This window comes from Procambarus clarkii, chromosome 67, assembly GCF_040958095.1.
Source record: "Procambarus clarkii isolate CNS0578487 chromosome 67, FALCON_Pclarkii_2.0, whole genome shotgun sequence".
NCBI lineage: Eukaryota > Metazoa > Arthropoda > Malacostraca > Decapoda > Cambaridae > Procambarus > Procambarus clarkii.
Genome location: NC_091216.1, coordinates 24,786,672 through 24,807,870, shown reverse-complemented (window position 1 = coordinate 24,807,870; position 21,199 = coordinate 24,786,672). Strand labels below are relative to the sequence as shown.

Genomic DNA, 21,199 nt, shown 5'->3' with positions numbered 1-21,199 from the left:
ACAAAATAACAAGAAGTGCAATACAAAAATAAAGGTAAGGTGCTGGAATATTGGCTTTAAGCTACCACCTCTCTCAGTACACGCTTACGTCTAGCCGGGAGAAGTGTTAACTGTGGAAGCACTGAATATTCTGAGGTCTGAGGTCGTGGCGACCCCAGACATCAAGTAGTATGGGGGGGGCGAGTGCAGTTGCAGCCAGACCGGCGACCAATCAGCGGAGCCGGTAGTAAGACAGGTAGTTTGGCGGTTTGAGTCTGAACAGGTGTCCCTGGCTGCATACGTTTTGCGCTCTGGCAAACCTTGCTGGTGTTGTTGTCGTTGTTGGACATTTCTTCCATAGTAGTTATATATATTTGTTGCGACGTATTTGTGGAGGGAAGAGCAGGCTCAATCTCTTGAAGGAGATTCTCGTCACAACTCTCCCCCGAAGCCTGCGGTTCTGGAAGAAGTATGTCGTTATGTGGTGGAGTAATGGATGGAGTTGCTTCTACTTCATAAACTCTGGAGAGATCATGGGCTAAGATGTTGTCAGACTCTTGGTATAGCGTGTCTCCAGGTTGAATTTCTGCAGGTAGCAAGCCCATAGTAGAAGACGTTGAGAGGAGAAGTGGGCGTGCTGCAGGAGATGTAGGGTGGAGTGGTCCGTGTTGATGGTAGACCGAGCACTTTTCAGGTGTGGAGTGAAGTGCTGGAGTTTCAGGATGAGGAAGAGTAGCTCCTTGCCAATTGTTCCGTAGTTCCTTGTAGCAGTAGTCGCTGACAGGTCTATTCTTCTCGCCTCGTTGCTGCATCACGACACCACCATCGTCGGTACCATTGGCGTCGACATGGAGGATGAAGGGCTTATCTGACGAGGTGAGAGTGGAATTAGAAGAGGGCAAAGGAGCACGATTATTATCCTGAAAGCATTTAGGAAGATCATTAAGGATTTCGGAATTAGAAAGCGCTGACTCCTTGTCAGTGCTTTCGGGAGAAGAAGCTGGGAAGGTCTCACTGTGGATGTAGGGTTCTGTGAAGGTGGAATAGTTAATTAAGACAGTGGGAGGAGTACCATTATATTGCTTCAGGAGGTTGACGTGGCACAGCTGGGTCTTCCGCCGCCTATCTGGAGTCTCTATTACGTAGTTGTTATTATTCCTGCACTCTTTGACGCGGTAGGGTCCTGAAAACCTGTTTTGTAAAGGTGAACCTGGGATAGGGAAAAATGCAAGGATGAAGTCTCCCGGCTTGAATTTTCTTACTTTGCTGGTCTGGTCGTAATGAGTCTTCATTCTCTCCTGGGCTTTCAATAGATTATTATGGGCAAAACGGTGGACTCTCTCTAGAATGTGTTGAAGGTTTTGAAGAAACTGGGGCACATTCTGATGCTCACTGAAGGTGGCATCTCTGAGAGAGTCTTTGAAAGCCTTAAGGGGAGTACGGCACTTACGGCCGTAGAGCATCTCATAAGGAGATACTCCTAGGGACTCATTGGGGAGACTTCTGAAAATACACATTATAAGGTCAATCTGCTTATCCCAATCCTTCGAGGTTTCACTACAAAACTTTTTCAAGAGTGCTTTGATAGTCTGATGACTACGTTCAAGAGAACCCTGTGAAGCAGGATGATAGGGGCTGGACAATACCTGTTTGATGTTGAACTCCTCCAGTGTCCTTTTGAAGAGATCACTGGTGAAGTTGGTACCACAGTCGCTTTGAATCTCCCTGGGAAATCCGTATTGAGTGAAGATCTTCAATAGATGTTTTATAACCGTAGCAGCCGTGATGTTCTTCACTGGAACTGCTATGGGAAATCTGGTGGTAGGACACAGGATGGTTAGGATGTAGGCGTTACCTGAACTGGTCCGAGGTAAAGGACCAACACAGTCTATTATGAGTCTGTGGAAAGGTTCCGCAGGCACCTGTATGGGAATCAGTGGCGCTCTGGGAATGGAGATGTTCGGTTTTTGCCTGCCATCTGACATGTATGACACTGTTTTACGTACCGTTTGACGTTATTTACCATACCTGGCCAGTAGTAGTCTTGACGAATCCCATGGTAAGTCTTGTTGAAGCCGTAGTGGGAGAATGCTCCGTGGGCCAGGTGTAGAATAGTGGGCCGCAGGCTGGTAGGAATCACAAGTTGTTCGATGTTGGCCCAATCGTCCTCCTCCTTCAGTTTACTGGGTCTATATCTGCGGTAGAGCAAGTCGTTCTCTAGGAAGAACCCAGGAATACTGTCGGGTTGAGTCTCAGCCTGGAAAAACAATGGTGTTAAAGTAAGATCTTCCCTCTGCAACTTACGGAACTCCAACTTGGTCAGATGTGGGGGGAGTTTCTGAGGGTCTTGAGGGACAGCGGTAGCAGTAGAGTCAGCTGGCTGTGGACATGCGGCTTGTGCACGGGTGGTCACGAGAACCGGAGGAGAAACTTCATCACTCTCTTGAACCTCTGCTGGAACATACTCTAGAATAGGGTTACTTGGCACAGAGTTACACACCTGGGGTTTGTCCATGACGATCAGGTTGGTCGGTTGCAGGTCTTCTGCCAAGTCGTTGCCTAGGAGAAGTTGTACTCCAGGCATGGGAAAAGGCTTTTCCCTGACGGCGACTTGGACTTCCCCGTTCACGTAGGGACAATCCAGGTGGACTCTGGCGAGAGGGTATGGAGTGGTAGCAGTGAGGTCAGTGATGAAGACAGTTTCTCCGGTGTAGGTGATGTTGGGCACAGCCGACTTCAAGATGATCGATTGTAGAGCCGCTGTGTCCCTCAAGATCTTCAATTTGAAACGTCCCTCCGGATTTGAACCGTTGGCAGAGACAGTTCCAGTATACAGGTGGTTACTGAAAAGAGAAAGATCATTAACCTCAACACCAACATTCATCACAGGCTTACCGGACTTAGGAGGAGTGGGTTTGGGTCTTTGTTGGTCAGTGATTCCCTTGTATTGAGACTTACCACACTTGTCTATGGTATGTCCATAGAGTCTACAATACTTGCAGTACAGTTGTGAACCAGCTTGATCGGGGCTCACCTTCTCGTAACTGTACCACGACTTCTTACTGGAGGATGGTTCGGGTGTCAGCCGGTGGATGAGGCTGTAAGTGTCAGCCGACTTAGCACACTTCAGGTAGTCGGTTTCTTCTTTATCTGCTAAGTAGAGGCGGACAGGAGGCGGCACACGTCTCAAGAATTCTTCAACAAGCATCAGGTTGACGAGTTCTGTAAAAGTAAAGACATGTGCTGCTTCCAGCCATTTCATGAAATACCTCCGTTTCGTGTTAGCAAACTCAAGGAAGGTAGTGGTACTTGCCTTCAGGTGGTCACGGAATTTCCTTCTATAACTTTCGGTGGAAAGTAGGTAGGCGTCCAACACTGCTTGTTTCAGAGTGTGGTAGTCATTCTCAGACGCCAAAGTACTGAGTGTGACTGCAGCTCTACCTGTAAGATGGACTCTGAGAAGTGTGGCCCATTGGTCGACAGGCCAACTGAGTTGATTAGCAAGAGTTTCAAAGGTGGTGAAAAACACATCAACTTCTGCTTCTACAAAGGATGGCATTAACTTACTTGCGTGTGATATATTAAAACTGACGGGAAGATTGGCAGTAGCTTGCTGGCGTTGAGCGAGGTGGGAAGTTTCCAACGTGTATTCTCGTTGACGACACTCAAGAGCCAGAGTCGCTTGTTGCTTGTCATGTTCACGTTGCATTTCCAACTCGCGTTGTTTGGTTTCAAGCCGTATGCGTTCCCGCTCCTGGAGTAAGGCAATCTCACGTTCTTGTTCGTCCCTCCGTATGGCAGCTGTTCGTTCTTCAATCTTGGCCAGCTCTAGTTTGAGTTTCAGCGTTGCCAAATCAGTTTTTTCTGCAATATAGTAAGTTTCATGAGTTTCAGAGTCTATCTTACCTTGCTCTAAATAGTAATCCAGCAACAGGTTGTGTAGGTCATTTTTGTTGGCTTGGTAGGGAACTTCTAGTTGATACTCGTGTGCAAGAGTTTGTAATTCAGTCTTCTTGGCACGACTTAAAGTCCCTATTTCACCTGCTGGATTTGCACGGAAAGCTTGGAGACGAAACATGGTGAAATTAGCAAATAAAGGTACACGAATATTCAATAGTGAATGTCAGAAACAGGACAACGTGGCAACTGGTACCTATCCTGTGAGATCTTTAACAATTAAAGTTAAGTAAAAGATATTAAATGATTAAATTAAATCAAGGGCGCAGGAAATCTTGTACCCGGTACTCATGTAAGAGGATAAGGGCAAGAAAATCCTACTAACAAATGAAACAGAGTTTCGAAAACAAATGAAACAGTTAAATGCTTCAAAAGTAAAATTGGTAGTCCAAGGATGTAGGCATACCTTGCCAAGTCTCTATAGGACATAAAGCAAGTTTTTCCTACTGAATTTAATATGATACTTACAGAATTAGCGAACTTTTGTGCTCTGAAAAGTAAGCTAATTCCCTACCGTTGTATGTATCATCATCTCTGACTGACGTGTAGGGGTGCGAGGTGTCAACTGGTGACGAGAACTGCTGCTGAGGTCCCAATTCAGCAACTAAAGTTCGAGCTAGAGGAACTATGGCCCTCTTTGTCCTCCTACAGTCAGATTGCAGAAGATTGGGTACTCTTGACCCGGGGCAGACCACAGTACCAGGGTACCAATATGATGATCTGTCAAAAATGAGAAATATTCAAGGGACAAAGATGGTAAACACGAGTAATAACACGGAGGGAGAGATGACCAATTAAGAGTATGACTGCGGCCTACAGTCACCACGTAATCCAAAGTTGTCTCACCTTCACCATATGTTACTATCGTAATGCACAATACACCGCACCTTATAAAAAATGAAATTGAATATGAAAAATAGTAAAGCTACGTTAACAAAGTTAAATATGCTTACCATAAATTACCACTTGGCACCAGTACCTGAGTGAAGCTCCTAGGACAGGCCCCCATATAACTTATATATGACAGGCCCCCATTGTGACGGTAACGCGTTGGTGTTCGGCTGTTTAAGGCTAGGGGTATGGCCTCGTCACATAGTTATAAAAAAAAAGAAAAAACTGGAACTTCGTCTGTGGTAAGGTAAGGAGAAGACACACAAAACACAAGTAAATTTTAACAATGAAATTTTAATTACGTTAAATAAATCAAAACATAAATAAAATGGACAAACAAATTTGTATAATAAAATCAATCAATCAAAATAATAAGAATAATTAAATGACACAATGAAAAGTTACGTTAAGACAAAATAACAAGAAGTGCAATACAAAAATAAAGGTAAGGTGCTGGAATATTGGCTTTAAGCTACCACCTCTCTCAGTACACGCTTACGTCTAGCCGGGAGAAGTGTTAACTGTGGAAGCACTGAATATTCTGAGGTCTGAGGTCGTGGCGACCCCAGACATCAAGTAGTATGGGGGGGGGGCGAGTGCAGTTGCAGCCAGACCGGCGACCAATCAGCGGAGCCGGTAGTAAGACAGGTAGTTTGGCGGTTTGAGTCTGAACAGGTGTCCCTGGCTGCATACGTTTTGCGCTCTGGCAAACCTTGCTGGTGTTGTTGTCGTTGTTGGACATTTCTTCCATAGTAGTTATATATATTTGTTGCGACGTATTTGTGGAGGGAAGAGCAGGCTCAATCTCTTGAAGGAGATTCTCGTCACAACAGATATTCACAAATTAATAAGCATGCCCTTGAAGGATTTAACGTGACCCAGAATGTTTAACGAGATTTCCCCCCCCCCCCTCTGCCTTGTAGTCAACATTGCTAGATAAAGATAAATCTTAGAGATACACAAATTTGACAATATATATATGATAAAGATTATGAGAGATCAGACAATATATTAAATTGCAAAATGTTAAAAATGTGAGACTAGGAGGTAATATTTATGCCGGTGATAGCATGATAACATGTTCCTTGAAATTGAAATTGAAAATGAAATATGTTTATTGATGTATAAATACCTCAGTGATATCAGTTGTTAACGCCCCGAGGGACATGTGACCTGGTCAACAAGGGTTCACACTTCTCCCCCGTGGGTACGCCTTGAGGCTGATGAACGCTGCACCTTGCAATAAGAACGCAACAGATCATGATACCGTTGAACGCGAGAGAGAGCGCGAGAAGCACTATATAGAGGTTGTATTGAGAGCAGTCAAGAGGTTGTGGGTGGTGGAGGGTGTCTGGTGGTGGTGACGTGTGTTGGGGAGTGTTGGAGAGTCCTGTGGTGGTGGTGGAGGAGGAGGCTGAGAGGGCGGCCACCACCGTCACCCTCCCGGATACGTCCTCGAGGGTGACGTCAGCGCCGGGGAGGAGTTCGAGGACGGCCGGGGAGCGGTCAGACTTCACGGGGAACTTGATCTTGTTGAAGCTGTTGCCCCTCGACGCCAGCGAGAGAGCGCCGCGCGGGACGTCGCCGATGACGCTGTCATGGAGGAGGACCTTAGCGGACTGGTCGACCTTGAGACTCTCCAGGCGGCTGACGCTGGTGCTGTGTATCTTAACTGACACTCGACCATCGCCTCGGACTCGCCCCACCTCCAGCACTCCAACACTGGAGCCGATGAGAGTCAGCTGCTCCTCCAAGTTCCCGAGGCTCAGCTCCCCGATCCTGGAGTCTTGGGCGTGGACACTAGTGAAGGGCTCGGCCAGGAGGTCGAGGGTGACGTTGAGGAGGTTGAGATTCATCCTCGAGCAGGAGGTAGACGGGTGACCCTCGACTCGAGCGTCACCCACGTTCCTGAGGCCGAGGTGGAGGCAGACGGAGCGGTGGAGGGTGAGGTGGTGCAGACGCTGGAGCAAGATCGAGGTCGACCTTCCTGCTGACCTGTCATCCAGCGTCACCTCCTACGGGAGAACGGCAGTTGTATACCACACAGTCAGATATATACTACAACACCCACTTATATGGAACGATTAACCGCCAGATTCAAGTCCGGATAATGCCTCAGGTCTGACCTCACACGGAGGTCCACTGTACACTTCTGGACTTCACATTACGGAAATATACGACAGATTGTATATTTCCGTATATTATATCGATATTATATCAGCTATATTATATCTAACCCGTCTCTCAGGGCCACCACAGTGCCCTGAGACACCCGTCTCTCAGGGCCACCACAGTGCCCTGAGACACCCGTCTCTCAGGGCCACCACAGTGCCCTGAGACACCCGTCTCTCAGGGCCACCACAGTGCCCTGAGACACCGTCTCTCAGGGCCACCACAGTGCCCTGAGACACCCGTCTCTCAGGGCCACCACAGTGCCCTGAGACACCGTCTCTCAGGGCCACCACAGTGCCCTGAGACACCCGTCTCTCAGGGCCACCACAGTGCCCTGAGACACCCGTCTCTCAGGGCCACCACAGTGCCCTGAGACACCCGTCTCTCAGGGCCACCACAGTGCCCTGAGACACCGTCTCTCAGGGCCACCACAGTGCCCTGAGACACCCGTCTCTCAGGGCCACCACAGTGCCCTGAGACACCGTCTCTCAGGGCCACCACAGTGCCCTGAGATACCCGTCTCTCAGGGCCACCACAGTGCCCTGAGACACCCGTCTCTCAGGGCCACCACAGTGCCCTGAGACACCCGTCTCTCAGGGCCACCACAGTGCCCTGAGATACCCGTCTCTCAGGGCCACCACAGTGCCCTGAGACACCCGTCTCTCAGGGCCACCACAGTGCCCTGAGATACCCGTCTCTCAGGGCCACCACAGTGCCCTGAGACACCCGTCTCTCAGGGCCACCACAGTGCCCTGAGACACCCGTCTCTCAGGGCCACCACAGTGCCCTGAGATACCCGTCTCTCAGGGCCACCACAGTGCCCTGAGACACCCGTCTCTCAGGGCCACCACAGTGCCCTGAGATACCCGTCTCTCAGGGCCACCACAGTGCCCTGAGACACCCGTCTCTCAGGGCCACCACAGTGCCCTGAGACACCCGTCTCTCAGGGCCACCACAGTGCCCTGAGATACCCGTCTCTCAGGGCCACCACAGTGCCCTGAGACACCCGTCTCTCAGGTCCACCACAGTGCCCTGAGATACCCGTCTCTCAGGGCCACCACAGTGCCCTGAGACACCCGTCTCTCAGGGCCACCACAGTGCCCTGAGATACCCGTCTCTCAGGGCCACCACAGTGCCCTGAGACACCCGTCTCTCAGGGCCACCACAGTGCCCTGAGATACCCGTCTCTCAGGGCCACCACAGTGCCCTGAGACACCCGTCTCTCAGGGCCACCACAGTGCCCTGAGATACCCGTCTCTCAGGGCCACCACAGTGCCCTGAGATACCCGTCTCTCAGGGCCACCACAGTGCCCTGAGACACACGTCTCTCAGGGCCACCACAGTGCCCTGAGATACCCGTCTCTCAGGGCCACCACAGTGCCCTGAGACACCCGTCCCTCAGGGCCACCACAGTGCCCTGAGATACCCGTCTCTCAGGGCCACCACAGTGCCCTGAGACACCCGTCTCTCAGGGCCACCACAGTACCCTGAGACACCCGTCTATCAGGGTCACCACAGTGCCCCTGAGACACCCGTCTCTCAGGGCCACCACAGTGCCCCTGAGACACCCGTCTCTCAGGGCCACCACAGTGCCCTGAGACACCCGTCTCTCAGGGTCACCACAGTGCCCCTGAGACACCCGTCTCTCAGGGCCACCACAGTGCCCCTGAGACACCCGTCTCTCAGGGCCACCACAGTGCCCTGAGACACCCGTCTCTCAGGGCCACCACAGTGCCCCTGAGACACCCGTCTCTCAGGGCCACCACAGTGCCCTGAGACACCCGTCTCTCAGGGTCACCACAGTGCCCCTGAGACACCCGTCTCTCAGGGCCACCACAGTGCCCTGAGACACCCGTCTCTCAGGGCCACCTCAGTGCCCTGAGATACCCGTCTCTCAGGGCCACCACAGTGCCCTGAGACACCGTCTCTCAGGGTCACCACAGTGCCCTGAGACACCCGTCTCTCAGGGCTACTACAGTGCCCTGAGACACCCGTCTCTCAGGGCCACCACAGTGCCCTGAGATACCCGTCTCTCAGGGCCACCACAGTGCCCTGAGACACCGTCTCTCAGGGTCACCACAGTGCCCTGAGACACCCGTCTCTCAGGGCCACCACAGTGCCCTGAGATACCCGTCTCTCAGGGCCACCACAGTGCCCTGAGATACCCGTCTCTCAGGGCCACCACAGTGCCCTGAGACACCCGTCTCTCAGGGCCACCACAGTGCCCTGAGATACCCGTCTCTCAGGGCCACCACAGTGCCCTGAGACACCCGTCTCTCAGGGCCACCACAGTACCCTGAGACACCCGTCTCTCAGGGTCACCACAGTGCCCCTGAGACACCCACTCTCAGGACCACCACAGTGCCCCTGAGACACCGTCTCTCAGGACCACCACAGTGCCCCTGAGACACCCGTCTCTCAGGGCCACCACAGTGCCCTGAGACACCCGTCTCTCAGGGTCACCACAGTGCCCCTGAGACACCCGTCTCTCAGGGTCACCACAGTGCCCCTGAGACACCGTCTCTCAGGACCACCACAGTGCCCCTGAGACACCCGTCTCTCAGGGCCACCACAGTGCCCTGAGACACCCGTCTCTCAGGGCCACCACAGTGCCCTGAGACACCCGTCTCTCAGGGTCACCACAGTGCCCCTGAGACACCGTCTCTCAGGACCACCACAGTGCCCTGAGACACCCGTCTCTCAGGGCCACCACAGTGCCCTGAGACACCCGTCTCTCAGGGTCACCACAGTGCCCTTGAGACACCGTCTCTCAGGACCACCACAGTGCCCCTGAGACACCGTCTCTCAGGACCACCACAGTGCCCCTGAGACACCCGTCTCTCAGGGCCACCACAGTGCCCCTGAGACACCCGTCTCTCAGGGCCACCACAGTGACACACGTCTCTCAGGGTCACCACAGTGCCCCTGAGACACCGTCTCTCAGGGCCACCACAGTGCCCCTGAGACACCGTCTCTCAGGGCCACCACAGTGCCCTGAGACACCGTCTCTCAGGGCCACCACAGTGCCCCTGAGACACCGTCTCTCAGGGCCACCACAGTGCCCCTGAGACACCGTCTCTCAGGACCACCACAGTGCCCCTGAGACACCCGTCTCTCAGGACCACCACAGTGCCCTGAGACACCCGTCTCTCAGGACCACCACAGTGCCCCTGAGACACCGTCTCTCAGGGCCACCACAGTGCCCCTGAGACACCGTCTCTCAGGACCACCACAGTGCCCCTGAGACACCGTCTCTCAGGACCACCACAGTGCCCCTGAGACACCGTCTCTCAGGACCACCACAGTGCCCCTGAGACACCGTCTCTCAGGACCACCACAGTGCCCCTGAGACACCGTCTCTCAGGACCACCACAGTGCCCCTGAGACACCCGTCTCTCAGGGTCACCACAGTGCCCCTGAGACACCGTCTCTCAGGACCACCACAGTGCCCCTGAGACACCGTCTCTCAGGACCACCACAGTGCCCCTGAGACACCGTCTCTCAGGGTCACCACAGTGCCCCTGAGACACCGTCTCTCAGGACCACCACAGTGCCCCTGAGACACCGTCTCTCAGGACCACCACAGTGCCCTGAGACACCCGTCTCTCAGGGCCACCACAGTACCCTGAGACACCCGTCTCTCAGGGTCACCACAGTGCCCTGAGACACCCGTCTCTCAGGGTCACCACAGTGCCCCTGAGACACCGTCTCTCAGGACCACCACAGTGCCCCTGAGACACCGTCTCTCAGGGCCACCACAGTGCCCTGAGAAACATAAACATAGCCTCTACATCTTGAGCTTGTTTTAAACAGTGATTCGCGCGGAAACATTTAACGATGTTCCGAGCTTAACCAATTTTGTCTAGGAGGGAGGGGGTGGTGGTTGTGGGTTGAAGGGGGGGAGGGTTGTGGATTGGTGGAGGGGGGGGAGGAAAGAAGGGGGGGAGGAGGAGATTTAAGTGGCTGATATTACCCCATTACCTAATTATTCTGATCCACGGCTCTATTCATATTTCCTTCATGCAAAGTAGTTCGATAATTAGTCATTTGGTGTGCACGCAAATTGTGTTTTAAATTGTTAGACGATAACAGATGAGGCAGTTATGTTTATATAGGCCTAATGGGTGCATATTTGATGGTGGAACGTATAGGCCTTAAATCAGGCACTGGAATCGGTTATATTTAAGTCATGCAATGCTATGACTCCCCCTAGCACACGATCCATCAATTGTTTTACATCCAGGTGTCTATATAATACCTACCGAATGGTAGAGTGATGACCTCTGCGCCACGGAGCGCCCCTGACCTCAAGAGTGATGACCACTGCGCCACGGAGCGCCCCTGACCTCAAGAGTGATGACCACTGCGCCACGGAGCGCCCCTGACCTCAAGAGTGATGACCACTGCGCCACGGAGCGCCCCTGACCTCATCTGTTTATTATTAGTAGTATTATATCATTTTTATTAGAAGCAGAAAGGCTAAGCTCTAAAAGGATTATTAGCACTGAAACGCACACACACGCGCGCGCACACCCACGTGGCCAATTACCAACTCACCTATTAATAACATCATGTATAATTAATCACGCCGAATCCTCTCTTAATTGAGGAAATTATCCCTCTTTGTGTGACCACGGGTTGAGACACGTTACTGGAACACAGTGGCCACGGGTTGAGACACGTTACTGGAACACAGTGGCCACGGGTTGAGACACGTTACTGGAACACAGTGGCCACGGGTTGAGACACGTTACTGGAACACAGTGGCCACGGGTTGAGACACGTTACTGGAACACAGTGGCCACGGGTTGAGACACGTTACTGGAACACAGTGGCCACGTTCCCACACTATGTCCCACACTCTTCACCCTTACACCCTACACATCTTCACACCACTGGCTTTTTGGAGGAAGACTGGTTTGTAGTTCTGCAGTTGCTTTTAACTGTCTAACTGTTATGTTTAACTGTTTTAACTGTTATGTAATCATCAGCCCCTCTACCCCCCACCAACCCCCTCCTCCTCCTCCTTTGGTGGGAAATTTCCCCTCCCAATGAATGTGCAGAGATTTCAGAGGACCAATGGTGCCTGAGGCGGGGAGTGGGGGGTGATGGGGTGCGTTCAGTCACATCATTAGGGGGGAAAGGCCGCGTTCAGAGTCCTCCTGCGCCTGGCCAGCTGGTATTAGGAGATCCGGTATGAATCTGTCTCTAATGGCGTCCTGTCTTGATGGCTTCCGTTATTCTTTCTTAGTTTGAAGCGGTGGATTCTGGGAGAAAGAATACGAAGGAATGTCTTTCATTTCTTGAGAATGTTGTGATAGTATTATCACTGCTGATTACAACACCAGCCTTACAACCTTGTTCACAAGACGTGGCCATATTTATACTGTGATTGGGGGAGGGAAACACATGACTATTGGTCTCCTCCTGATGCTTGGTATCTCTCTCTGATGCATAGTCTCCCTCTGACGCTTGGTATCTCTCTGATGCGTCCCAGCCAGGCACAAGACATTTTGGCTGACCCCAGCCATCACAAGACATCATGGCTGACCCCAGCCATCACAAGACATCATGGCTGACCCCAGCCATCATGGCTGACCCCAGCCATCACAAGACATACCTGATCTCTCCACTGGTAATCACAGTGAAGTATTGACGTCGTCATCTTGCAGAAAGTGGAGTTCTGTCCCACTGACAGGTGTGGTCTAGGTACCTTCCCTTCCCTTCCTGTCTGTCCCCCCGTCACTGTCCCACCAGACGCCTGGACGGTGCCCGGGGACACCACCACCACCACCAGCAGCAGGAGGATGGTGGTTGGGATGGTGGTTCTACCTCTGTGGATAGTGGTGATGTGCTTGGATTCCATTATGACATCCTGAAAGATAATATATAACAAATATGCAGTTATTACTTCATAAACCTGCTGCTTGGGTAACAGCTTCTCCCCCGAATCAACCTACCCTGGCTTTGCGCCCTGGTGAGGCCACTCCAGACCGACAACCAGAGCACAACTCCATAGTCTCCTGAGACTGATGGATGCCTACTACTACTACCTCATTACGATAATCACCAGCAGTAACTAACATAGTCAAGGATCCACTCAGTGAACTGCATATCCCAATCCGGCCTTCACTAACTAGCCAATCAGAATGCGTCACTTGCCAGTCACGCACTTGACGTGGCACTCAGAGAACACAGCATGTCCCCCCAGCCTCTTCAAGGAACTATAATGCCTTGTTAAAGTGGTAAAAATAATTCCATGATCCCAGCCCGTCGTTAGGCTATGTTCATTCCATCCAGCGGCCGACCCCAAAAGACGCAGTCATAAATTTAACATGCCGCTCTTTCAAAATATAAATATTCTCAAATATAAATTAATGTTATATATATATATATATATATATATATATATATATATATATATATATATATATATATATATATATATATATATATATGCCTGTCAAATGCCCACTTGGGGACTGTAAGCTCCAAAAAACCCAGTATATAGGCAAGACAACAACATCTCTTTCTAGGCGTTTAACGATGCATAAGCAACAGGGCTCCATTAAGGAACATATAATCTCTTCCCACAACCAAACCATCGCCAGAGAAATCCTAGTAAACAACACAGAAATCATCGATAGATACAGCGATAGCAGGCGGCTTGACGTTTGCGAGGCACTACACATCAAGAAGTCAACACCAGCAATCAACAGCCAATTATTGCACAACTATATTCTACCCACCTCAAGACTCCGCTCCAATATAGAAGCATCAAGAAATATGGACCAATAGGCTTTCTACAAACACTTCTATTCAATACCCATTGTTTGTGTTCTGTCTTGTGTTGATACTTTTAATACCCTATTAATATCCCCTCTTGTTCTGTCTTGTGTTAATGCCACATCACCCCTCCCACCTCACTCAAATGTAGATATAAAATCGGAGATACGTAAGTTCTATTCAGTTGTGTATTTGTGAACTAAAGTCTTTGAAAATGTAATAAGTTTTACGAAACGCGCCCGTGTCGCGTCAGACTAGAAATAAAAATGAATTTTGGAGAATTGATTTTTGATTTACCTCCAACAGTGAAGCGTAATGTACGAAAGATTGAGAAAATTCGTGTTAGAATTATTAATCTTACTTTTTCGGTCATATTTAATAATATATATATATATATATATATATATATATATATTATATATATATATTGTTGAGAAGATGTGTGTGTGTGTGTGTGTGTGAAACAGACAGCTGAACAATGAGATAAGACGTTAAAGGCATCTTTTTCTGGAGGAAATGGAAAAGTATATATGCAGAGATACAGAACACATATATATATATATATATATATATATATATATATATATATATATATATATATATATATATATATATATATATATATATATATATATATATATATATATATATTGTGACGGTAAAGCGTTGGTGTTCGGCTGTTTCAAAAGCTGGGGGCAGGGCCTCGTCACATAACAAAAATAAAGAGAAGTTTGTCCTTTTGTCTGTGGTAATGAAATTTTAATTACTCTAGAAAACAAGATATGAATGAAGACAATCTCGTAAAATTCAAAACAAGTCAACCAACAAAACAACATGAATAATTACTGTCAGTGACAAATTTTACTCGAAGACAAACAAGTGCAAGTAATATAAATAAGGTGAGGTACTGAGAATACTGGCTTCAAGCTGCCACCTCCCTTAGTACACGACAGCCAAGGCTTGTCTACTATAGAGAGATGTCAACTCCAAGGAGCACAGGGATATTCTGAGGAGACGGCGTGCTGCTGGCCCAGACGTCGACTCATGTAGTGGCGTGAGTGCAGGTGCGGCGACACACCAGCCAATCAGCAACAGGCAGGCGGAGAATGAGTAGTTTGCTGGTTTGACGGCGGGCGGTAGCCGGTGTGTCGGGTTGTGCATGGTACGCTTTGCTTCCTGGGCAAAACGTTTGCCGATACTGGTGGACGTATCTTCAATATAGTATCTTGTACTTGAAAGACGTAAATGTGTTGGGAAGAGCAGGCTCAATCTCTCTTGAAAGAGATTATCGTCACAATATATATATATATATATATATATATATATATATATATATATATATATATATATATATATATATATATATATATATATGTCGTACCTAATAGCCAGAACGCACTTCTCAGCCTACTATTCAAGGCCCGATTTGCCTAATAAGCCAAGTTTTCATGAATTAATGTTTTTTCGTCTACCTAACCTACCTAACCTAACCTAACCTAGCTTTTTTTGGCTACCTAACCTAACCTTACCTATAAATATAGGTTAGGTTAGGTTAGGTAGGGTTGGTTAGGTTCGGTCATATATCTACGTTAATTTTAACTACAATAAAAAAAAATTGACCTCATACATAGAGAAAAGGGTTGCTTTATGATTTCATAAGAAAAAAATTATAGTAAATATATTAATTCAGGAAAACTTGGCTTATTAGGCAAATCGGGCCTTGAATAGTAGGCCGAGAAGTGAGTTCTGGCTACTAGGTACGACATATATATATATATATATATATATATATATATATATATATATATATATATATATAGAGAGAGAGAGAGAGAGAGAGAGAGAGAGAGAGAGAGAGAGAGAGAGAGAGAGAGAGAGAGAGAGAGAGAGAGAGAGAGAGTTGGTCGGGTGTCTGGCTGTTCTCAGAATAGTCTTGTCTCCTCCTCTCTCTCTCTCTCTCTCTCTCTCTCTCTCTCTCTCTCTCTCTCTCTCTCTCTCTCTCTCTCTCTCTCTCTCTCTCTCTCTCTCATTATCTACCACTGGTGTGTGGGTGGTCTGCTGGCGGAAGGAGCTTAGTGATGTGAAATATTAAAAATAAAATAGTTATCCCTGTGCTTTGATAAAGGCTCGAGACTTGAAAAAGCCTTTTAAGCCGTGGAATTATTGTCGTTTTTATGCTATTACAGCCAAAGTAAGAATAGGAGAATATTTTATGTTAATTGTTCCAAATCAGTGAATAATGGTGTATATTTCAGTAATAAAAACTGTTTAGAAATGTTACAGCTCCTGTAAATGATATCCCATGTCGCCTTTTCATCTTTATGAGGTCATGTATGTGTGTTTCAGGATTTACACGTAAGTAAATGTATTTTTTACATCATACTGGAATGTCTTCCCTAGGGGCCCATTATCCTCCCCTAAGGGGACGATGTGGACACATTTATAATGCAGTGTTAGTGTGGGAGACTAGCCGGGAGACATCTCCCGTCACGCAGGGTGCAGTCGCACCTCCACAGATCTCCAGTATCAGCTCTTGATACTGGTAATGGCTCCAAAGGGCCACCACTTACGGGCTATTCATGCCCGTGCCACCTTTTGGGTGGCTTAATGTTCATCAATCAATCAATGGTAGACTGACACCGTGGAGACAGCGGAAGGGGGATGCGAAAGCATGACAGCATGAATACACATTATGGGATATTACATGTAAAGTATGGTAGAACTTTTTTGAACATTTTATGGACATCAGTGTTTAATGTTTTACATTACAGTAAGAAAAATATCAATAATTCCGTGACCAATTTATAAGATATGGCGAAATATATCATGTTGGTTCCATTGACACCATGATATATGACACTTGTTTCATTTATGACTACCGCAAACAGACTATGTTGGGCACGTACCCAACAACAATTACTGTTAAAAATTGGGTGAGGCTTGTCCCAACTGTCTGGATCTGGACAAGCTCAGTAAAAAAAATAGTAAATGCCCAAAGATATGCAACAACTCCCGTTGCTGAGCTGAAGAGATTGACTTACGAGGAAAGACTGAAGTAACTGGACCTCACCACACTGAAGGAAAGGAAGAATTTGAGGGGATATGATAACAACATACAAGATTCTAAAGAGAACTGACAAAATAGACAAAGAAGCAATATACAGATGAGTCAGACATCCCGAGGACGCCTCACCTTATCTATACAAGGATACTGAGCGAGAAAACCGTCCTTGAATGATGTGTGTTGTCTTACCAGCAGACTCTAAGGCCTACGTCTATCTTGAGGTTATCTTGAGATGATTTCGGGGCTTTAGTGTCCCCGCGGCCCGGTCCTCGACCAGGCCTCCACCCCCAGGAAGCAGCCCGTGACAGTTGACTAACACCCAGGTACCTATTTTACTGCTAGGTAACAGCAGCATAGGGTGAAAGAAACTCTGCCCATTGTTTCTCGCCGGCGCCTGGGATCGAACCCAGGATCACAAATCCAGTGTGCTGTCCGCTCGGCCGACCGGCTCCCCGAAGACGTCACCGACATTGTCTGAAGAAGCTCCACCACAGTGGACTTCATAGACATATTTATATCCCAGGCTTCCTGTGGCTATCTCACAGCTACAGGAAGCCTAACAGAATACACAGAATAAACTATAGTTCCAAGCCTATTACACCGAACACACAACATGTCAGCTCTTCCTCTCCCAGGAAGAAATAAGCCTATGACACAGCCTACTCGCTGATGCCATCAAGGATATTATTGTGGTTCATAACTCACCTGAATGGCACCTCAGGCAGCGTGCTGGACATACTGAACCGGTGGAATAATGACTAAATTCACTATCTTATCAACTGATAACACACACCCCTACACCTCCCATGATCGATACCTCTTGCCATTGCTGCAACTGCCTGTTGCAACCCGTTCTCGCACTTGCTTAAGTCAATATTGGCTTATTTAATAAGTGCATATGTGACATATTAATTGATTGTAAATATTTTAGTTTACCTTGAAAAGCTTCATAGAAAACACCGACCTCACCTAACCTTCTTAGTATGTTAAGATAAGCATCTTATTGCTTCATATTTACAATTATTACTTAACCTATCAACGGTATAGGTTAGGTAATAATTGTAATTAAGAAGCAATAAGATGCTTATCTTAACATACTAAGAAGGTTAGGTGAGGTCGGTGTTTTCTATGAAGCTTTTCAGGGTAAACTAAAATATTTACAATCAATTAGTATGTCACATATGCACTTATTAAATAAGCCAATATTGACTATACGCAAGTGCGAGAACGGGTTGCCTCCTCACATACACACCTTGAGATGAGCCAACTACCTTGTTGGCACTCAGTTTAGACACTTATTGTAAGTCATTTTCAATGCCTCAGCCTTTGCAGGTGAGATTTGCGGCACTTGTGAAACTTTTAAATTGCGTAAACTTTTTCTAAATGAAAGAAATGAACTGCAGACATGAACTGAATTCTCAGCGTCTCGCTCTCTCTCTTGTCTGCGGCCTCCAGCAGCATCCACACTCCTGCTGGAGACAAGAACTTGAGCATCAGTATATCTCCTCTTATCGTAAGATGCTCACTCATCTTGTTAGAGACATTAATAACTCATATTTCAAGCACTAGTGAGGCGTCCAGCACAAGATTTTGTCAACAAATATATATATATATATATATATATATTTGGCACGAGGACTTATGGTGTAAGATATATTCATTAACACGTGACCTGTTTGCTGATACAATAATAGGCGAACTATTTGTATGCAGTTGTTGTCATGGAGAAATGACTTGTTACTGAGTAATGTGATTTGTTATATATGCTGTGTATACAATTGTGAAACCAGTTAATCTGTGATATATAGAGAGCAACCGCTGGACATGCAAACTAGATAACGTCATCATTATAAGATGATGAGGATGATGATGATGATGTGTGTGTGTGTGTGTAATTACCTAAGTATAATTATCTAAGTGTAGTTACAGAATGAGAGCTACGCTCGTGGTGTCTCGTCTTCCCAGCACTCTTTGTCATATAACGCTTTGAAGATTTGAACACACTTGAAGTGTGTGTGTGTGTGTGTGTGTGTGTGTGTGTGTGTGTGTGTGTGTGTGTGTGTGTGTGTGTGTGTGTGTGTGTGTGTGGAGCCTCCTCCCTTCGTCTCATTCTCCCTCACTCCCTTCCTTTCTCACTCATGTTTCGCCTTTTTTTTCCATTCCTTCTTCCCTGCCATTCTAACCTTCCATCATTTCCTGCATCCCTCCATTTCCACCCTCTCCATTCCTTCTCGTTTTTGTCTCTCTTCCTCCCTTGTTCACCTACCTCTTTTTTTCTCTCTCTTGCCCCTCTATCTCTCAATCTCCCTCCCTCACCTCTTCCCTCCCTCTCTCACCTCTTCTGACTTTCATAATTACAAACCAACACTCATTAAGGAACAGGAGCTCACGTGGGAGAAATTTAAATACTAATGTTAAAGGTGTGTTAGTTAAGATGGTCTCTGTCTGTGTTGTCTGTCTGTCTACTGTGTGTGTGTGTGTGTGTGTGTGTGTGTGTGTGTGTATGTGTGTATGTGTGTATGTGTGTGTGTGTGTGTGTGTGTGTGTGTGTGTGTGTGTGTGTGTGTGTGTGTGTGTGTGTGTGTGTGTGTGTGTGTGTGTGTGTACTCACCTAATTGTGCTTGCGGGGGTTGAGCTCTGGCTCTTTGGTCCGTGTGTGTGTTGGTCCGTGAATGTGTGGATGTCTGTCTGTTCACACATTCTTAGCGTACGACTGTCTACCTTCTCTGTCTCGATATATTTATTTTTAGACATGGTCGACTATATTAATAAATTAGTCGGTATTAATAACTTATATTAATAGGTTCTCCATTAATAAACAACTCCTAAAGACTGTAAAGAATTATCTCGTTTCTCTTAATAGACATAAATTACTATGAAACCTAATGCTGGAGATTAGACATAGCCAAAGTACTTTTTTTGAGATATATACAAGAGTTGTTACATTCTTATACAGCCACTAGTACGCGTAGCGTTTCGGGCAAGTCCTTAATCCTATGGTCCCTGGAATACGATCCCCCGCCGCGAAGAATCGTTGTTACAACCAAGTACACATTTTACTGTTGCGTTAAACAGAGGCTACAGTTAAGGAATTGCGCCCAGTAAATCCTCCCCGGCCAGGATACGAACCCATGACAAAGCGCTCGCGGAACGCCAGGCGAGTGTCTTACCACTGCACCACGGAGACTGGTATAGACTTTATTTCATGTATAGCATTCATTAATTCACTCACCAACACTCAGCTTACACCTAGGGACAGCTGAGTACCATCTGTTGTTGTTTAAGATTCGCTGTCTGGAACAAAAAGTTCCAAGTAGCACGGGCTATGGTGAGCCCGTAGAGGACTTAGTGCCATCTACACGACCAAGACAGAACTACCAGATGACAACCACGCCCCCACCGGAGCCAGCCGACCAATGAACATGCAGGACAAGAGTGCCTAGTTACCTCACCAGGGTAACAACCTCGGGTACTAATCATTTGTACTAACGACCGTAACTATAAGACCAGCAGTAGATGTGGAAAGAATTATGCTAAGATTAGATACACACAGAAAATCCCACTGCTTGATACCTGGTTGATGCCTGGTTGATACCTGGTTGATGGGGTTCTGGGAGTTCTACTCCCTCTAAGCCCGGCCCGAGGCCAGGCTTGACTTGTGAGAGTTTGGTCCACCAGGCTGTTGCTTGGAGCGGCCCGCAGGCCCACATACCCACCACAGCCCGGTTGGTCCGGCACTTCTTGGAGAAAACTATCTAGTTTTCTCTTGAAGATGTCCACGGTTGTTCCGGCAACTTTTCTTATACTAGTATAACTTACTTGTACAACATTAGCGATATACACATTAAAGTATACCTCGTCAGCGATGGTAGGGCAGTAGAGTATGCGACTGGTGATGCCCTGGTCGCGGGTTCGCATCCCCTCCCAGCCCCAGAGGATTTTCTCACGAAGATAATTATCAGGGGAAAGCGCCAAGCCATTACGATCATATAGCACTGGGAAGGGGTCAGGATATAAGGATTTGGGATGGAACGGGGGAGGGGGAAGGAATGATGCCCAACCGCTTCGACATTTCTCACTAAGATCAGCCTTATTTTTCCCTCTCTTACACTCAAATTTCTCTATAACCCCCCACCCCTTCCCCAAACCACTTGGGCTAGACGGTAGAGCGACGGTCTCGCTTCATGCAGATCAGCGTTCAATCCCCGACCGTCCACAAGTGATTGGGCACCATTCCTTTCCCTCCCCCGTCCCATCCCAAATCCTTATATCCTGACCCCTTCCCAGTGCTATATAGTCGTAATGGCTTGACACTTTCTCCTGATAGTTCCCTTCCCTCACCCCCCCCCC

The 21,199-nt window shown here is 47.8% G+C and overlaps 2 protein-coding genes across 3 annotated transcripts in view; one reads left to right on the top strand and one right to left on the bottom strand.

Annotated features, from left to right (window-relative positions):
* Window positions 1-21,199, top strand: part of bma (SCY1-like protein bma) — a gene marked incomplete at its 5' end in the record, with an annotated part of 234,606 nt that overhangs the window by 125,737 nt on the left and 87,670 nt on the right.
* The window catches only part of LOC123752971 (uncharacterized), a 24,873-nt gene continuing 9,598 nt past the window's right edge, over window positions 5,925-21,199 (bottom strand). The window contains exons 1-3 of one of the 2 annotated variants that reach the window (XM_045734982.2): window positions 17,555-17,589; window positions 12,620-12,874; window positions 5,925-6,842 (exon numbers count right to left, since the gene is read on the bottom strand). In XM_045734982.2, the coding sequence (XP_045590938.1) occupies window positions 5,970-6,842; window positions 12,620-12,865 (1,119 nt within the window). In that variant the 5' untranslated portion in view covers window positions 12,866-12,874; window positions 17,555-17,589 and the 3' untranslated portion in view covers window positions 5,925-5,969. Of the gene's footprint in view, window positions 6,843-12,619; window positions 12,875-17,554; window positions 17,590-21,199 lie in introns of those variants that run through there. The other variant, XM_069310484.1, reaches the window with a different exon arrangement.